The sequence below is a fragment of the Wickerhamomyces ciferrii genome, contig 00005 (genome assembly GCF_000313485.1).
Source record: "Wickerhamomyces ciferrii WGS project CAIF00000000 data, strain NRRL Y-1031 F-60-10, contig 00005, whole genome shotgun sequence".
In the NCBI taxonomy this organism is placed as follows: domain Eukaryota; kingdom Fungi; phylum Ascomycota; class Saccharomycetes; order Phaffomycetales; family Wickerhamomycetaceae; genus Hansenula; species Hansenula ciferrii.
Genome location: NW_011887735.1, coordinates 90895 through 110357, shown reverse-complemented (window position 1 = coordinate 110357; position 19463 = coordinate 90895). Strand labels below are relative to the sequence as shown.

The 19463-nt window shown below is 32.4% G+C and overlaps 9 protein-coding genes across 9 annotated transcripts; 5 read left to right on the top strand and 4 right to left on the bottom strand.

The window, feature by feature from the left end:
- Positions 1–1507: 1507 nt before the first annotated feature.
- BN7_306 (uncharacterized protein) lies at positions 1508–3396 on the top strand (the record flags this gene model as incomplete). The annotated part of the gene is made up of 2 exons (XM_011279119.1): positions 1508–1557; positions 1698–3396. The coding sequence occupies 2 exons, from the start codon at positions 1508–1510 to the stop codon at positions 3394–3396; spliced, it is 1749 nt and encodes a 582-aa protein (XP_011277421.1).
- Positions 3397–3575: 179 nt separating this feature from the next.
- EFB1 (translation elongation factor 1 subunit beta) lies at positions 3576–4533 on the bottom strand (the record flags this gene model as incomplete). The annotated part of the gene is made up of 2 exons (XM_011279118.1): positions 3576–4125; positions 4454–4533. The coding sequence occupies 2 exons, from the start codon at positions 4531–4533 to the stop codon at positions 3576–3578; spliced, it is 630 nt and encodes a 209-aa protein (XP_011277420.1).
- A 421-nt stretch (positions 4534–4954) lies between these two features.
- SFH1 (Sfh1p) lies at positions 4955–5974 on the top strand (the record flags this gene model as incomplete). Its single annotated transcript, XM_011279117.1, has 1 exon — positions 4955–5974. The coding sequence occupies one exon, from the start codon at positions 4955–4957 to the stop codon at positions 5972–5974; it is 1020 nt and encodes a 339-aa protein (XP_011277419.1).
- A 247-nt stretch (positions 5975–6221) lies between these two features.
- Positions 6222–6698, top strand: BN7_303 (Cnl2/NKP2 family protein; the record flags this gene model as incomplete). Its single annotated transcript, XM_011279116.1, has 1 exon — positions 6222–6698. The coding sequence occupies one exon, from the start codon at positions 6222–6224 to the stop codon at positions 6696–6698; it is 477 nt and encodes a 158-aa protein (XP_011277418.1).
- A 5-nt stretch (positions 6699–6703) lies between these two features.
- On the bottom strand, positions 6704–7648 carry TAD3 (Tad3p; the record flags this gene model as incomplete). The annotated part of the gene is made up of 1 exon (XM_011279115.1): positions 6704–7648. The coding sequence occupies one exon, from the start codon at positions 7646–7648 to the stop codon at positions 6704–6706; it is 945 nt and encodes a 314-aa protein (XP_011277417.1).
- A 204-nt stretch (positions 7649–7852) lies between these two features.
- On the top strand, positions 7853–10369 carry EST2 (telomerase reverse transcriptase; the record flags this gene model as incomplete). Its single annotated transcript, XM_011279114.1, has 1 exon — positions 7853–10369. One exon carries the CDS (start codon positions 7853–7855, stop codon positions 10367–10369), a length of 2517 nt encoding a protein of 838 aa, XP_011277416.1.
- Positions 10370–10414: 45 nt separating this feature from the next.
- On the bottom strand, positions 10415–12547 carry BUD6 (formin-mediated actin nucleation enhancer; the record flags this gene model as incomplete). Its single annotated transcript, XM_011279113.1, has 1 exon — positions 10415–12547. One exon carries the CDS (start codon positions 12545–12547, stop codon positions 10415–10417), a length of 2133 nt encoding a protein of 710 aa, XP_011277415.1.
- Positions 12548–12993: 446 nt separating this feature from the next.
- On the top strand, positions 12994–17642 carry MMS22 (Mms22p; the record flags this gene model as incomplete). The annotated part of the gene is made up of 2 exons (XM_011279112.1): positions 12994–13173; positions 13233–17642. The coding sequence occupies 2 exons, from the start codon at positions 12994–12996 to the stop codon at positions 17640–17642; spliced, it is 4590 nt and encodes a 1529-aa protein (XP_011277414.1).
- Positions 17643–17763: 121 nt separating this feature from the next.
- SWC4 (Swc4p) lies at positions 17764–19429 on the bottom strand (the record flags this gene model as incomplete). The annotated part of the gene is made up of 2 exons (XM_011279111.1): positions 17764–19193; positions 19270–19429. The coding sequence occupies 2 exons, from the start codon at positions 19427–19429 to the stop codon at positions 17764–17766; spliced, it is 1590 nt and encodes a 529-aa protein (XP_011277413.1).
- Positions 19430–19463: the final 34 nt, after the last annotated feature.

Sequence of the window (19463 nt, the reverse complement as noted above, 5' to 3'; positions counted from 1 at the left end):
AAACATAGAGTTTAAGCGTTAGAAAATGTCGTCAATAGTAGGATTGATATCTAACCTCCAACAATAACTTTACTCCTTTAATGTGTAGCTTCAGGCCATGCATGACCTATATATGTAATTAGGGAACTGGCGAACTTAGTACACTGTGTAAACCAATAGACAATATAATCGAAACATACACATTTGTCGAGTGAAAATCTAGATCATTAAGAATAAAGGCGCTATGCCATATATCCATAAAGGATAGGCGAGACAACAAATGATCTGTTAGCTATAAAAATCAAATCATTGATTGATTGCGTACATTATGGTTAGACTGAGCTGTAGAGTAGACATATCTCGAATAACGGGCCAGCTACCGTTGGCTCCACTGATGTAATAAGGTGCTAAATCTATTGACCCAAATATTCTTTTTATAATGGAACATAGGTATAGGACTTATATTTAACTTCATAAGATCTTCTTAACGCTGCCACTTTTAGAGTTTTGGTTTGCAAGATGGGAAAGATGATCAAATATTTGATTATTCTTACTTGTTTCCTTGACTTCGAAGAAGATCCTGGAATCTTCTGTTTGAACTGCCAACATATCAATACTTTTACTCTTTGTCTACCCACCCTAAAATGCACTCATATGGACAATTTTGTTGCATGATTTGTCGACCACAACAACAAACGTACATTCATCCAGATCCAGTAAAAAACAACAGCTTTAAAAGTTTCCTAGCTCAAAGATCAAAGCTCTTGAATGTAACCTCTACTTTTACTGTACCAGTAGCAAAACCAACCATAACAACTTCAGTTTATTATTGGATTAAGTGGTTTGTTCAGGCAAGCAACTTCAAAATAATTTTAAATTACCATAGTAAAATTCATAATTTGGTTCTAAAGATCTTTGAAACGGTAGACCGAATTCTAACATGAATAACGTTGAGATATGTTGCCCTTTAAGGCCAATAATGATTTATATCAATATGTGTGTGATAAAAGCTTTATTAATAACAATTTATTAGTCTTGAATTGCATGAAACACTCAAGTTGATTCAATGTAGTTAAATGAAGGTGAAATCAACTGCTATAAAAGGCACCTGTGGCGAGTCTCAAAAAAAGATATTGATCAGTGTGACATGATATAAAAGTAGCCCGTAATATATAAGTAGTTTTGATGAATTTTGATTTCTATCTGTGGTAATTTGTAAGTGGTTCAATTATTATACGTTTGTGTTGTACATTTAAAAATTAATTGAATTTAAGAAGTTAGTATGTCAGACGGTTAGGCCACGTATGATGCTGTTTTCTTCCTAATCAGTTTCAGATTTCCTGACTTCTGTTATCAATCCTCCATCTCCAATGGGTTTATTGCGATAAGAAAAATGTTATAACTCGGGGTTTAAACGAAGTTGTAAAATAAAGGGCTCAATTTTCACTAGTCCTAATGTCCTAACGTCTATACATGTATTAATAAATTCAAAGAGGCAACAATTGGCTCAAGAACTTTTCAACAAACTATGTCCAAAATCAAAAGAGTACGAACGGGCTGCTGGACCTGTAAACAAAGGTATGTAGTGGAAGAATTGAGATAAAGAAAAACCTGATCAACTAATGGAAGTTAAACAGAAGAAGAAAATGTGATGAAGGAAAGCCCTTTTGTAATAACTGTTTAAAATCTGGGAAAGAATGTGAAGGTTATGGTATAAGGCTTTCATTCGATGTTGATGATAGTAGAAATTCACAGATTCTGAAGCGCAATTCAAAAGGTGAGACTGTTCATGGTTTTAGAGGCCGTCCTAGGTTGAAAGAAAGTCTTGCTAAGAGAGCATCAAGTGAAGATTGTGCAAATGATAAGCTCCCCGAAAACAAGGTAATAAAAAGGCAAAAGAAAGAAGAACACTTGGTACAAGGGCAACGGGAGAGCTCTCTTTCACCCAGCTCACCAGAATCCATATTAAGTGCTGAAACAAAGCTTGATGCAGAGCTTAAGACTAGTTCTATGTTATCTATAGAAGAGCTCACAAAACCTGATTTTAAGAAAAGAGTTACTTCACCAAAGGAATTTGTAATTGATAAAACTGGTATTATGGATGAGTTTCAAATATTTCAGGATATATTTCCATCATTTGCTTCTGACAGTCAGTTCCAATTTCCAACCTCATTTCTTAGTGACATGGAGGCTATCAACTCTATCAATTCAAACGAAAATCCTCCTCTGTCACATTTTGAAGAGAACATGATGCTAAAACATTTTTTCAAAAAGCTATTACCAATACTAGATGCACACCCAAGCAGCCCATGGCCACAGCTTGCTCTTAAATATTGTGACTTTGAAGTAGCTAAAAGTTGCTTCATAGCATTATCATGTATCCATTTATACGAGACCAAAGGTGCAACTGAGTTCTATAAAACTGGAATGGCACATATAAATAATACCATGGAATATTTGATAGATTACCTAAAGGATAAATCCAGTATTGACTCTGAAGAAGGAATCATTGATATTGAGAAAATAATTAAAAAATTGAAGAAACAGTCACTTGAAAAACAAAGATCTAATTTTTTCGTTATACTACTACTTATTCATGTTCATTTATTATTTAGTGTCCTCGAGTCTGGAAGATCAGCTTTAGTGAGGACATTTTTTGAGCTATTTGGTGGTATTGTCAAAGATACAACATTTAGATTATACCTAGAGAAAATAGAGGAGAGTTCAGCTTTGATTGTGGGGCTATCATGGTTTGACACTATAACTGCTGTTGTTTCTGCCGATTGCAGGCTTCCATTCTGTGAGCCATCATGGTATGGTGATAAAGATTCTACAGTATCAACTTTCCAAGTTATGGGCTGTCCTGGTGAAATTTTTAAGGTGCTTTGGCAGTTTTGTGAGATTAGACAACAGATCAAAAAAGATCTTATAAGTGATACGTCTCTACAGAAGGCATTTGAAGAAATGAAAAATAAGCTTTATAGCTACAGGGATTATGTGGTGTACGAAGAAGGCCCTGGTAACGAAGAACAGAATATTTCAAAATTAAAGTGCACACAATGCTGGACACTTGCAACACTTCTTAATATTTATAAACTGATTAGACCAAAAGATACAGAGTCTATAACAGGTATAGTACTCGAATTCATTAGCGTTTATGAGTCTTTGAATAAAGAGCTACCAAATGTAACACAGATGGTATGGCCAATATTTACTATTGCTTGCAATTGTGAAACAGATTTTCAAAAATTAAAACTTACCAAATTTATCGATGATTTGTACGAGAAGACAAACATGGGATCAATTACATCAATCAAGTTGATTGCAGAGGAATGCTGGAAGACTGGAAAAACATCCCAACAGATTTTGTCTAATAAAGAATGGTACGGATCTGGGATTGACTTTTTGGTTGTATAAAAAAAACACCAACATGCTATGTGCATCTTAACAATTCAATTCGTAGAATAATTAATGAATAGGTACTTACTAAAAAAACTACAGCTTTATACATAGGTTTGAATTAAAATTAAAACAAAAACATAACGGAATACATTAATATCTATTTATCATAGAAACGAATTGAAGGAAGGAGCCCCTTATAATTTTGACATAGCAGCAATATCGGTAGATTGGACATGGTCTTCATCTTCTTCAACAGAAGCTTGTAATTCATCTAATGAAACTTTGTCATCTTCAACAACCAAGTTGATTTGTAATTTTTTAATACCGAAACCAACTGGGATGAATTGATGAGCACCCCAAACTAAACCATCTTGTTCAATGGATTTGACGTTAGCAAGTAATTGATCTAAATCAGTTTCATCATCCCATGGTTTAACATCTAAGGTAACAAGGGATTTAGCAGCAGCTTTTGGTTTAGCAGCTTTTTTAGCAGCGTAAGCAGCAAGTCTTTCTTGTTTGATTTTTTCAGCTTCTTCATCAACTTCATCATCATCTGAACCGAATAAGTCAACTTCATCGTCGTCTTCTTCTTCAGCAGCTTCTTTTGAAGCTGGAACTTCACCAGCTGGTAATTTTTCAAATTCTTCAGAGAATGAAGCGATGTGGTTTAAGTATCTGGTTAAAGCTGGGTATTGTTTTTGGAAGTTTTTGTAAACAGTGACATCAGCTTGGGTAGCAGCATTACTAATAATATTGTTAGTTCATCTGCTGATATGCATTCGAATGAAGTTTGTTATCAATTAACTAAAACAGAATGTTTTTTTTTTGCAAAAATCTCTTCACATCAAAAATTGTCAGGAAAGTGAAATCTTGAATGGGTTGATACTCATATGACGGCTCTTGAATTCCGTCTCATAAACACGGACCAAGTTTTTTCATCATTAAAATTTGAGTGTGAAGGGATAATTGATTTTAGTTCATTGACTTGTTAACCACCCATGTGTTCAATTAGGGAACCCCCTATTGACAACAACAAAATGGCTTACAAACACTCAATTGACTTGTAACTTACCCTTGGATGTATGAGTTTTCAGCTAAAAAGCTGTTTAATGAAGCAATTGATTCAACTTTTGAGAAATCTGAGAATGACATTGTGATTTGGTTGTCTTTTATAAGTGCAATAAGAAGAAAGAAAGTAATGAAAATTTTTTTTATGGACGAATTTGAATCAAAAATAAAATTCGCGAATCGCGGACGGTTAAGTAAGATCTTGGATTTAAAAATTAGGGCTCTTTTGGTTTTTAATAATTGTTTAATATTTGGTGCTCAAACTTACCCGCAGATGATTAAATTCACCGGCTAAATTTCAAAATTATAGGCGCTCTGTTAATATTATTATATATTCGCGAAACCCAAGGATTACATCAGCAAATTCATAAATTTGATCGATTAATTAATAAAGTCTATTCTTTGTTTTGAAATCGAGAGAACATAGTAATCGGTTAGTTCAAACATTAATTAGCAAACTCCACGGAAAAAGATATCTGATTGAGATTACAGAGTAATAGCAACTATGGAAAAACCACTGCTTCCCCAAGGGCTTTCAACAAATTTTCATAACAGGGTGAAAAATGACCAGACCGCGTTGTATATATCGGCAGCACCAACAAGATCAACAAAAAGAGCTAAAAATGTTGTCAATTATGCTGAGTATGAGGATCTAAACTTTGATGATGAGAATGACACCAACTATGCTGACGATGGATATAACAATTATAACTCTTTGGCTTCTGTGAATAATACCGATAGCGCTTTAAATAATACACTTCAAGGTAAATTAGCTGTCAAGACAAAGCATTTGAATTTCTCTGAATATGAAATGAACTTTAATAGTTTGAATGAAGAAATTCTCATTCCAATAAGAATCAACTTAGAACATAACTCTAATAGAATTGTGGACTTTTTCATGTGGAATCTCAATGAAACATTAATTACACCAGAACAATTTGCGTTAATAACGTGTCAAGATATGGATCTTCCAAACTCCTATCAAAGTCAAATTGCAAACTCAATAAAGTCTCAAATAGAAGAGTATACCAATCTTGTTACCATTCAACTTCCAAAAAATATTGACATCCATGTTGTGATAGAATTATCCTGTAATTTGGATAAAAATTTATACGAAGATAAAGTGGAATGGGATTTAACAAATGACGCAATAACACCAGAAGCATTTGCAAGATACGTGGTCATGGATTTAGGTTTATCTCTGGAGTTCTTGCCAGCAATTGCACACACATTACATGAATCAATTCTAAAGCTAAAAAAAGATTGTATAGATGGTCGTTTACCACAAGAAATCTACAACCAATCAGCATTTGGTTATGAAGCAGGTGTCAGACTTGATCATGAACGTTTAGGAGCATCTTGGGTTCCATCTGTTGAGGAACTTTCCCAGTGGGAAATCGAAAAAAGAGAAATCGAGAAGGAAAGAAACATAAGAAGACTAAAGAGGGAATCAATGAGAATCGATGATGGCTCTAATAAAAGAAGAAGTTACAGAAGAAGATATGATGATCTGGAAATCCGCTAATGTCTATTTTCTTGATATATTGAAAATTGGATTGTATACGTTCATAATTTGTAATTTAAATACTAGAAGTTTATTAAATCTAGGTGATTAAATGATGTAGATTTTAAGTTCTAACTTCAAGTTCGCATCGCGTGTTTTTTTTTGTTTTTTTTTTGAGTAGAGTTAGAGTATCAAAACAAACAAGTAACAATAGACGACACTAGCACTTTATTAAAACCCCCTACTGAATTCAGGCCTTTGAAACAAAATGACTTCGCTCACGGAAATGGAGCTCTTGAAGGAGTTCTTGGTTGATCGAACAAATTTTAAAGAATGCATCAGTTTTGCCAGATTTAAAAAGATGTTCCCTAAAGGGATCTCTGAGATTGCAGTTAAAAATGTTTACAAACACTTAAAGAGAATAAACCACAGAAATAGACAAAACCTTGAAAATGTGATTACCCAAGATAAGTCAAATTCAAATCTTAATAAGGTGCCATCAAGCCTATTTAGCCAAACAGAAGACATAGAGAAAGTTATCAAAAATTTAAATGATCTTGACAGTATAATTGACGTTGAACTGCAAAGAATTACGAAAGAACGCGAAGAGGAGCTTTTGAAGCTCAAATCAATTACCAATAATCTTAATGAACAAAACATAGAAAATGATACATCTGAAGAATTCAGTGGGAGTTCTACGATTGGTGATATAAGCAATGAATTACAAATTTTACTAAAAGAATGATTTGTTTATGCATTTACTTCTTCTTTTAAAGATGGCAATCTATAATGATCAGATCCTACCCATTTCCAGACTTCGAAGCTTGAGTTCAACAAACTATGATCATGAATGGTATGTCCATCTCCACTTTCAGGGTCTAAAGCACCTGTTGACGGACTGGCTGTTAAATAAATGAGTCTGGAAATTCTTGAATGAATTAATGCCATAGAACACATTGAACATGGTTCATGTGTTGTATAAACATGGAACCCGTTACAAAGATAATGTGTATCATAATTCTGATTTTTTTGTTTTTTTTCTTTCTCTTTCTCAGAAACAGCATCAATGCAACGCATAACGCTATGATGTAGTGGATGTGAAGCACGGTTGTCTTTAGAAATAGCAACAATTTCATTGGTATTTGGATCAACAATAGACGTTATAATTGGTAAAGTTTCTCCAGTAGTTCTATTAGACTCTTCAGCAATTTGATTCAAATGCTCTTTGACAATATTAATATCCAGTTTGACATCATTTAGTATTTGATCATTAGGATTACCTTTCCAAATAATAGGCCAGTATTCTCTACTCCATTTCAACGAAAGCTCTTTTGTTCCGGGGCAATGATGTGGGACTTTTTTAGTTCTGAGATTATTGTATGTGAACGATTGTGTTTCCAGGCTCGAAAGTATTTCACTTTCTTCAAGATAATCTGTAGAGCATAAAATCACAGTCAGCTGCTCTCCAAATCTTTGAAGTCTCTTTAAATGTAACAAAGATCTTTTATCATTAGTCGACAACCCCTTTATTAGTCCTAGTACTTTGGGCGAGTCTATAGGATTTATATCGATTAACCATGCTTCGATCAACTCGAGATTATTAACATTTTTCTTATTCTTGATCTGAAGTAGAGAATTCTCTAATATGCAATTTTCATAATCGATTTTAATCTTATTGTTAATCTTTTTCACCATATGGCCTAAATAAAATATTTTTACTATCTGAGATGGAGAGTTTTGTCAGTTGGAGCAGGAAATGAATTCGAAGACGTTTATTTACTCTTTATTTTTTATTTTTTTCAAGTATTTTCAAAGTTATTTGCGCTCCGAACTTTTATGCTTTGAACGGATTTTGTTAGTTTAAAACAGACTCAAAATTTCAGATGTTAAGAGTGGGTTATGTGTGATAATATTGAGCTTCTAATTGATAAGTTGGAGAGTATCACAAAAGAAAACTTGCGTATCCTTCTTTCACAGGCTGAAATAACAGAGCTGGACTCATGTTATGTTCAATTGAATACTTCTATGCCCTTAACTTTGGAAATTAAAAACAATTGGTCGTTTGATAAATTAATAGATCAATGCAGAGAATTTTTTGTTAAGCATATTCCTAGGTGTTTCTTGTTGGGTGATGGATATAAAGTTGCAAAAGACTCATCAATTGGTTCAAGTACCTATTCGGACGCTACAAATGGTGCTTGTACGTTGTTGAAAGGTCGAACATGGAGAAGGCTTCATTCGGTGGTTGGAAATGATAGTATGTGCTATCTGCTATTGAATTTTGATTGTTTTGTGGTAAATTCTTATGGAATACATCAAATATTTGGAAGAAAGCTCAGTATTAGAAACTTCAATTCAAAAAACTATAATTTGAATGAAATTAATCTGAATTCATCATTATATACGAATATTGGTGATGTCTCTAAAATGAACCCTATTCCACATTCAAAAAAAGAATTTTTCCAAGCTGTTTTCAAAGACGAGTTCGATAATAATGCCAACTATAGCAAGCTCCTGTCTAAACACAAGCCTTTCTCTTCCATTATCTCAAAAATTCAGTGCAATCATAAAAGTATCAGCTATTTCAATATATTATCAAATATTTGTAACAACAAGGGACATGAATCTCACAATGTTCAAAATACGGTTTCTAAATCAGCAGTCTTCAAATTCTGCACGATTGTATTTGAGAAAGTGTTTCCTGTGGAAACGTATGGATCAAAGCAAAACAAAAAAGTTATACTTAGAAATTTAGGGTTACTTATAATGGGGAAAAAGGGTGATAACATTAAAGATTATCATTTGATGAAAAATATTTCTTTAAAACACATCTGCTGGCTTGGAAAGGGACCCGGCTTGAAGTGGAACAAGCAAGACTTTCAGAAAAGATATAAACTGTTCAAGGATTTTCAGGTGTGGTTATTCAATTACTTCTTTTGTCGCTTACTGGGGTCTTTTTTTCATATTACCAATATATCGTCGTCCAAGGAGCTTCTCTATTATGTTCATTTGACCTGGGGTAAAATTTCAAGGCCTTTTGTAAACCAGTACAAAACTGAACTGCTTTCAAAGCTTGAGGATACTGAACCATCATATGATGACGGGCTATACACCAAACTGACAGTTATGCCTAAAAAGAATGATAGTTTTAGAGCTATTAATAAACCACTAAAGGGTAACGACGTTCAATCAAGAGATAACTATATGATCTTTTTACAGAAGAAGATTAAACCCACAAGACATATTTTAGCACACTTGCGGATGTCAAAGGAGTCTCCATATCCTAAATTAGCTTCATCTAGAGACATTCCACTCATTTTAAAAGATTACAAGAATAAGGTTGGAACTAAATATGAGGGTATCTATTATCTAAAGTTTGACGTGAAGGATTGCTACGATAATTTGCCAAAAGATCTGATATTTAAATTATCAAAACAGCTTGTTGAAACAAATAAAATCTACTTTGTGAATCATTACGAAGAGCAAAATATGTCATCAAGCGTGAAAAGAAGGAGAAGACATTTCACCATGGAAAGTATCACTCCTCAAATGGAAGGTGATAGGCACAGCTTCAGAAGCATACAAACTGGAAGTGGAGCTACATATTCTATGGGCGGTGATGAAATTCTTTCAATCATTGAAAACCAACTTGACTCAAGTTACACTATCATTGGTAAAAACACCTATAGAAGAAGAGAAGGTATATTCCAAGGGCTACATCTATCTAGTGTTTTTTGTGATATAGTATACGACGAAATGATCGAGTGTGAATTCAGTGACGTGACTAAACCAAATAGCTTGATTTTGAGACTGGCTGATGATTTTTTAATTTTATCAACCGATAAGAGTGCACTTCTTAAATTTCAATCCAAAGTAGAAAATGGATTTCCAGATTTTGGTGCTGTGATAAATAAAGAGAAAACATTTACAAATCTTCACAACAAATGGGAATCAAAGTTCACTTTCTGTGGGTTTGATATAGACATTGATGACTTTAAGATCACGAAGACATTTGAAGATATACATATCTTGAATACAGAGTCACATAAAGCACTCACCCGGAAACTTTTATGGATCTTTGGAAATCGATTATCGAACAACACATTTGATTTATCTGTTAACAATAAGTCAGTAGTGACAAAAGAGATATTTAAGTTGGTATACTCGTCAGCAAAAACATATGTTCAAGCAGTAGCACTCTTGATTCCTGATTTAATGAGTTTCAGGAGATTCTTTGAGGACTTGATAGAAGAAGCCTCAAATGGTTTGGGATGTAAACATCATAAAGGGTTTCATATATCAGATTTAAAAATTATCATTTGTTCTGCCTTCCTAATGTATTTTGAAGAAAAAAATACAAGATTCTTGGGACATATACAGTATCTTCAAAAGTGTATTCATGAAAATGCAACATAGAATAAAGTGTATTGTTATTTTGTATTATATAATTATGCTGTAATATCAAAATGGAGCAAAATTACTTCTCAAGTTTTGCTCATCCTTCATTCTTCTTACTCTGTCTATCTCTTCTACACCACCACTTTTCTTTAGCTTTGAGTTCTCAACAAACCCACCCAATTCCTCTTCGAATCCACTCAGCATAGTAAGCTGTCTCTCTTTTTGCCTCAACTTTTCCGCTTTTTCTATAGCTTCAACACGGCCATTGTGGTTTGGTCTCAAAGCTTCTACTTCAGAGAGTAGAGCATCTCTTAAGTTTCCAGTACTTCCGGGATCAGGTATAGGTAAGTTTGCTGTTCTTGTTTTGGGGTTCTTGGTTTGTTCCTCGCAGCATTGCTTCACCAAATCAAAAGTTTCGGTGGCCTTTTCTAAATCTTCTTTCAGATCGTGTGCTAGATCTTCTTGTAAGGTTAGGAATTGTTGTTCCGAACAAACAGTATCTAATTCACTTTCCCAGATCTTCTTCCAATTTGGCTTCTCAGTGGAAATATACTTAACCATATTATCCAAATCTGAAGTGGCATCTGATATTTGTTTAGAAATGAATTGAATCTGCTTAACAGTTGGACGTGCACCTCTTTGAGCGACATCTTTTCGAAGGGCTTCTATTATATCTTGTAAATCATCAAATTTGGTCAACAACGCATCAGAGGTATTGGATAATTTTTGATTTGATTCCTCCATATATGTTCTATTGGAGGATTTTGAAGTATCTAACGATAAAGCTTTGAATTCTTGAACTTTGTTTAAAACACTTTCAATCGATTGTTTAAAATTGACCTTGTTATTGTTATTGATCTGCTTGATGACAGAGACATCATGGCGAATATCAGTTATGTCTGAGATATCATCCAAAAGAGATGTAGTTTTTGTACCTTTATTCATTGAAGCACCAACTTCTTTTGTTTCCAGTGGTTTTTTACTAGTGTCGGTACTCTGTATACCATTATGCTGTATAACTTCAAGCAATTTATTTTGTGATTCCTCAATTTGAAGTCTTGTCTGGGTTGTTAGCTCTTCAAACTTTGAGTGATAGCTTTCATGGAGATCTTGTATGGTCTTTTTCAAATCTTCTGTCGTAGTGTTTTTCTCGGAAACTTTTAAAGATATAACCGAACCTTCTTGGATATCTTGGAACAAATGTTCCTCAAGCATGTATGAGATACCATTCAATTTATCATCAATATAAATATCGGGAAAAGATCCAGATCCAGGTGAATATGCAAACTTTTCAACAAAAAGCAGTCTTAACGATGTGAATGTGATGGGTAGAGGTAACAGTGTCTTCTTAACCTTATCCCCAATTTTTAAAAACACAGTCAGTGTAGATTCTTGATTAGGAATAACCTTTTGAGCCAGTGGTGATCCTGCCTGACTTTGCACTAAATTTGATGCTTTACGAGTTTCATCCTGTAAGCGAGCGGTTGGTAGTTCTGGATCTCTTCCTGGTGAATAATTTGTGAGTTTGGCGTACTGGTAAGCTGAAAATCTTCTTGATGCACGACGTTGGAGTGAATCACCTTTTTGAAGTTGTAGAAGTGCATTATTCTGGCCTTTGGTTGTGTTCTCCTTTGAGTTTTCAGGCTTCTTTTGTTCAACTGGGGATTCTTCCTTGGAATTTGATACTCCTATTCCAGAGTGGGATATGGAGCGTTGTTTAGGTAAATTGTTAGAGCTCGATCTAGATACTGCTGGTCTGGCAGATGAACTTGAGGAACTCGATATTGACCTTTTGTGCGTATCATGATCGGTTATGCTTGATGTTCTGCTATCATCTGGTCGATTTGATCTCAAAGTGCGTACCATGGCCTGTTTGCTTTTCAAGTTTTGCAGTAAAGTGACAATGATTTCCCTTATGGTAGGTAGAAATTTATCCAGGCTTTCTTGCGATGGTGGCTCACAAAGAGCTTCTTCTAAAACAACTCTCAATGAATGTGGAACGTCTCCCAAATCAGATACATCAACACCAGCATTTGAAAATGCTCTGCAGGCAACTTTAAACTCATTACCCAATTGAACATATGAATCAGATATATCGCTTTCATTAGCTGATTTCTTTGCCCATTGAGTTAAACTTTCCAACAAATGTTTCGTTGCTACCAACAATCTGGTGACACTTGACTCTATAGTACTCATCTGAAATTAGGTTAGTTGAGGTTTCTTAGTTGACATGATCTAACTATATTCGACTTACAGAATGCCTTTTTGAGGGTGAACGTGCTGGACCAGACATTTTACCTTTGGTGAAAGCACTTTGAAGAACAAAATGGTTAAATTATTGTAACGTTGAATAGTTTGTTAATTTTTACTTTTCCTCAAGTATTTTTGTTTACACTGAAGTTTGAACTACAAAAACCCTAAGAGGTTGATCGCAGGCTAGAAAAACAGAATAGAAGCGCGATAGTCTCTGTGAAGAGCGCGCGAGTCGTGGTAGGCGCTGAAATGATAAATCGCGTAGTTTTTACCCGACTTGTATTCTCGCGACTCGCGCGATGCTACTAGTATTGATCTTTAATAGACTAAACAAAAACAATTAGGCGGACTAGTTAGACTCTTTCAAACAAGTGTGATCACCTTCATATATGAAGCTAAGTTCCCAAGAGAACAATTCTCATCCTGATGATATTGAAATTCCAATGACTTCGCCAAACGTCTCAGACTCAGAGGAAGAGCTGGAGACATTAACCTTATCAAATACAAAGCTTGATTTGATTTTAAATTCAAAACTTCAGAAACATCATACATTTATACCCAGAAGAACTGTATGTATGATTAATGAATATTTCATCAAAACTTAAAACAGTTATTAACAAATTTTAAGGGTGCCTTGAGCTCGCATTTAAGCAGATCAATAAATAATGCATTTCTAAAAGCTGTTAGCATTCCAAAGACAATTGAAGGAAGCGCATCGGCATCTTTAAACAGTCATAATCCCCTGTTGAACACAGATACCACGTCCATTTACTCTTTAGATGCAATACAAGACTATAGGAGGTCAAATAGAAGAAGAAATATTTCATTTTATCAACAGCATATTTATACAATTGACTCTGTGTCGTATACACTTAGAATATCATTGGAGGATGCCACTGAGCTTGTTAAACAAAGGCCTGAGATTATTGAGATGTATCATATAGGAAAACTTGAGAAATATTTAAGAAATGGCTTCAAATTGGATGAGCCAAAAGAGCCTAAAATACCTGAGGGGGCGAAGAAGAGCGTTTCACAAATACCCATAGAAACATCCGAAGAAAGTGATGTAGTTTTGTCTCAAAATGATCTAGAAAAAGATCCATTAAGCTCAGATTCTGATTCGTCCTTTGATAGTGATTCAGAAGATGTCAATGAACAAAATACCAAAGAAACAACTTTTGTGTTTCGTGGAAGACAATATAAGGATTTGGATGCTGTTTCCAGAGCATCAGGGCTACCCAAGTCATTCTTTTCAATGAAGAGCTCTACACATGTCCAACCCGTAAAGAGAGGTAAAAACAATCAAGTGACACAAAGAGCTGGTGTTGCTAAGAAGAAAAGATCGATTGCCCCATCTACTGGATCTTTGGATAATGGTAATATGTTCACTACTGATAATAATCTGAAAGAGACAACTCCATTGGATTCGTCAAATTTTACTGCACATCAAGAAGAGTTTGAAGTGTCAAGTAATGATGAAGATGTGGATGTTTTAGAGTATAGCAAATATGACCGTGAGCACCCAAATTCGGGGACTACTAAATTGGATGATGTCGATGAGGTGGCTGCTCGTTATGATGGTCGGTACCTTGATGATTATGATCAAACTGATGAAGATTTTGATGAAGCTGAACAATTCCAAGTTGAAGATGATGTTATGTTTGTTGGACAAAGAGAAGTACAAGGGTTCCCAAGGAAAGATAATTATGACTTCTCAAACGCTGATTTTAGCTCTGAAAGTGATTTCTTTATGGAAGGAAAAAGTCACAACAACAAAAATACAAAACAAACTCAGGGTGAACCTGGCCTCATAGATGTCATGCTATCAAAAAGCGCTAATTCTAAAAAGACAATCAGATCAATTAATAGCCAACATAAAAGTTCAAGAAATTTACAAGGTCGTCAACACGTTACTTCTCGGTATTCAAATATAGGAAAAAGACAAAAGCCAAAAGATAAAACTCGTAAACTTAAAAGAGTTTCTAGAATTCAACTTCTGTCCAAAAATATTGATCGTAATTCAGTGGCAAGGAGTGAGGCTGCACAAACACTGGAATCTGATAAACCTCCCAAGAAACAGAGAAAGACAAATTTATGGGTCAATCCAGTTTTATCAAACTATCAAAATACCGGCTCTACAATTGTTTATGAAGGTATCGGTGCACCTACTGATAATTCAACTAGATATGTCTTTCAACCTCAACCAGGTAACCAAGAAATTATGAAGACTGCCTCTGAGACTGTTGATCATCTGTTTTGTGGTTTTGAATGGGTATTCAAGAGGTCATCATGCTATAAAATTTTATTTGATGGAGCTGGCGGAAAATTGGATTCCACCTTTTCAATCACGTTATCTGGTAATACCATAACATTTTCCAATTACAGAACAGATCAAATTGAACAACTACAATTTTTTTTCAAGATTTTATCAAGTTTACAAAGTATTAAATTATCTACCAATTTATTTGAGAAAATTGATGCTGTTGTATGTTTTTGCTCTACTTTATCTGTTAATGATATCAGGTCTTTAGTGGTTATTTTAGATGATTTTGTCTTGAGGATTGAGTCCAGTATTAGGAAAAAGGGACAAGTTAAAGATTCAGAATTATTTCTATTGAGCTCTTCATTGCTATTTTATCATCTAGTTGCATATGTTTACAAGAAGAATCACATTCAGGGATATGATCTAAACTCAAAATTACTATTTGTGATGAACATATATATTGAAGTATTGTGTTACATTAGTGGTTCAATTGTTTCTCAAAAAATTAAAGAAAATGGACATTTTTCACAAGCGCTAATCATAGCAATTCATTCTTCTTCAAAAAATTTCACTTCAGTTCTTGAAAACTCTAATTTACCAGATTTACAATTTTTATCAGTTATTTGCCAACTATACAAACCTTCAGTTCCATTGTGGTCGCCTGTTACAAAACTTCTTAAGGAAAAATTATCTAATTCGTCTGGTGGTCTTAGAAATGATATAAAAGTCATATATTTCATCAAATTAAGATATGGATGGGAATTGAATGAAGATTTGTTAGTTATAATTTATGAGATTTTGAAAGCAAATAAATTTGGTAATTTCAATGATGAGAATTCATACCCAGTAATTTTTTCAGAGTTTGGAATAAACAAAGATACAGCGTTGAATATATATCTCAATATGCTTATTGAATTCAGCAAAGAATCATCATCACTTTCGGGAAGGTTTCTTGAAAAAATTATTCCAGTTTCCAAAATTACACAAATGGAACTTCCAACGTTTTGTAACAGAGTTAATATACTACTTTGTCTTGCACTCATTTTCAAAAAAAATTTTGAATCTAGGGTAGACCAAATTTTATTAAACATTGAGGTGAAAGATAAAATTATTCTTCAAAAAATGATAAGAGCTCTAGAACAGATGATTAAAATTAATGATAGGAATGGGTTCCCTTCTAAACTTAAACCATTGGTAAATATCATAGAAAAATGTGTTAATTTCAATGAAATTGATCAAATTAAACAAGTTTTACTTTCACTTGATGATGAAAACCTTCATGCAAAAACCAAACAAAGTATAATTGAAGCAATTTCTTATTTCAGTAGAGAAGATAAAGTGATCACAGCATTTTCTCAATTTATTAGAAATTATGTTAATCATGTGAATGATCGGAAAGATTTTGAATTTTTAAAATCAAATTTTAGTGATTTAAATCCTTCCAAGCATGCTAATTTGTGGTGTTTAATAAATGGGAAATTAATTTCTAATGATTTAGAGAATTGGAGTCGTTTAATAAACTTTAATGATTTCCAAGATGAACCATTTATTTATTCATATATTTTAAGACATTCAGGTTTACAAATTTATCAATTAGAGAAGGAAAAATTTATAATAGTTTTAGCAAAAGCTTTAACTTCATTCAAGATCAGTGGTAGTTTAAATTCATATATAAGGGAATTAGAAAAACTTGATCCTGGTTTAGTTTCTTCCAAAGGTGTTTTAGTTCAATCACATAAACTTCAATTTGCTATTGATTTAATTTCTAAAATTATGATTAATGAAACAAATTATCTTAAATCTCGAGTTTTTTCATTTTTATTAATTCATTTGAAAAAAGAATATGAAATTTCAAAAGGGTCAATTCATTATAAAAATTTTTTACATAATATTGTTCAACATATTGATAAATTTACTGATGATTTCCCAGCTAGTTTAATTGATTTTTGGAGACTTAAATCATTACTTGGTATAAAATCATCACCATTAGAAATTGATGCTGAGAAGCAACAACAAAGACAAATTGATAAAAGACCAAAGATTTCAATATCACAAAAATTAATAAATTTGGAAAAATTTGTTTTAACATCATATTTAGACCAAAAACCATTAGACCCAAAGCAATTTTTCATTGAAAAACCAGCACAACAATTATTGAATTCAAATGAAATTTCATCTTCATCATTTTATGAAATTTGTTGTTTAATTTCAATTCATGGAGAATTAATTCAAAAAATTCCAAGTTGTTGGGTTTTATTATCAAAATTAACAAATTTATTAAATGATTCAATTAAAACTTTAAAAAATTTGTCACAAATTGATTTATTTTGTATTTTGAAAACTTTAAAAATTTTTAGATTCATTTTAAAATTTAAACATTCAAATTATATTAAATATCGTTGTATCATGGGTGCAAATATTTATAAAATTTTAAATTTAATTTTAAATTCATTAGAAGGTACAAATGATATGAATATATTGTATGAAAATTTTTTTATTTTTTTATCAAAAGATTTAATTTATAATGAAAATAGATTAGATAATGAAGCTGGTTTTTTAATACAATCACCAATTGAGATATCTGAAATGATTTTAAAATCAAAAATTATTCAAAATGAAATGGATTTAAATTTTGAAACTGAACAAGGTGAATTTATTAAAGAATTTGAAAAATTTTGTGGAAAAATGAATTTTAATCCAGAATCTGGTGATTTATTAAATGAATCAAATGAATTAGAATTGGATTATTCTGTTGTGGAGGATATATTTATTTAGCATAAAGTATAGAATACAAGCATATATATACAAGTTTGATCTTTACGTATAAATATAATTAAAACTGCAATTATTCATTAAAATCGTTATATAAATGTATTGTTGTTTGTTGTATGGCTCTTTATTTACCAATAATTTTAGATTCAGCTTCTAATTTATCAACTTGTCTTTTCAATTCTAATAAAGTATTAATTTTTTTATATAATTCTTCTTGTTTAGCCACAACTTTTGAAGTTAAAAGAGCAGGTTTTTTACCCAAGTCCATTTCATTTAAAATTGAAGTAATTTTAGTTTGAACACCAGGTTTATATGTAGTAATTTTAGTTGATCTTAATGCAACACCAGGAGAAATTTTTTCAGTATGAATTTTCAAACCAAATTCTTCTTCTTCTTTTGGAGTTAAATGTTTTTGAAATAAATGAGAAATTGGATTTTCCTTTTTCTTTTTTTGAGCTTCTAATTTTTCTTGTTGAATTTGTTTTTGTCTTTGAATATTTTGTTGTTTAATTTTTTCATTTAATGCAGTTAAAGGATTTTCTGGTGCAGGTGAATCAATACGACGTTTTCTCTTTTCAGTCATTAAAGTATTATATAATTGAGTAAGACCTTGAGAACTTAAATATTGACCAACGGAACCTGTTGCTTGTGGAGAATCTAATAATTGAAGTAATGAAGCTCTTTCAGTAATTGTCTTTTTAGCTGCAACTTCAAATTTTCTTGCTTCTATTAATAATGATTCTTCTTCGGCAATTTCAGCAGGACTTCTTTCTAATAATCTATTTAAATAATTTTTTCTTTCAATTTCCTTTTTTTTATTAAAATTTAAATTACTTATTAAATTTGAATTTTGAGAATTTGATGGATTTTCTTCTTTTTCATTTTCATGAATTAATATTTGTTGACAAACGTTATAAAATCTTTCTTGTAAATCTTCAATTGAACGATTTCTATTTGGAATGAAATTATAACGATCATGAATTACAACCCATTTCAAATCAAAAGCAATACTTAGATCAAATAAATAGCGAGTTTCTTTATAATCCCAGCGTTGTATAGGTTTAGGTTTATCTTGTTTTTCAATTGGTTTTTTCTCATCATCAATTTTATTATCATCTGTAGTTTCCTCTTTAACTGGTGATTTATTATTTTCTTCTTGTTTGTCATTTTCATTTGATTCCTTTTGTTGCTCTGATGAATCAGCATCTGGAATAATTTCATCATCATCTTTATCTTTATCTTGTTCACCTTGTTCTTCTTCACCTTCAATTGGATCATCTTGAATAAATTCATTATAATCATCTTCCGTGAAATTAGGTATATTTAAAGTGTTATTATATTTTTCAAATTTATATGGAACTTCAGTTGCTTCAACAATTTCTTTTGAACCTTTAACCCAATGATGTAATTTTAAATCATCATTTCTTGAACCATTTGTAAAACTTGTCCAACTCCATGATGAAGGTTTAGCCAAGGTGTTGAGTCTATCTTTAAATTTTTGTTGACCTCTTACCGCGACAGGAGGTGTATTTTGACCCAACAGGTTATATAGTTCTCTATTGATCCCAGTTTCTAGTTGGAAAAGTTAGTATTGTGATAATATTGATGGTTTACTGAGTACAAAACATACGTTTTGATTTTGGTTCGTTTAGTTTCTGTTTCTTCTTTGGCGCCTGAGCCTCTCTCTGTTGGATGTTGAGCACGTCAAGGATATCAGAGGACATGATAGATAATAAATAAATCAATAAATCAATTAAATAATAACCAATACTTGATAATACTTGATTCATTCATTAATTTTAATAGATTTGTTTATTTTCTTCC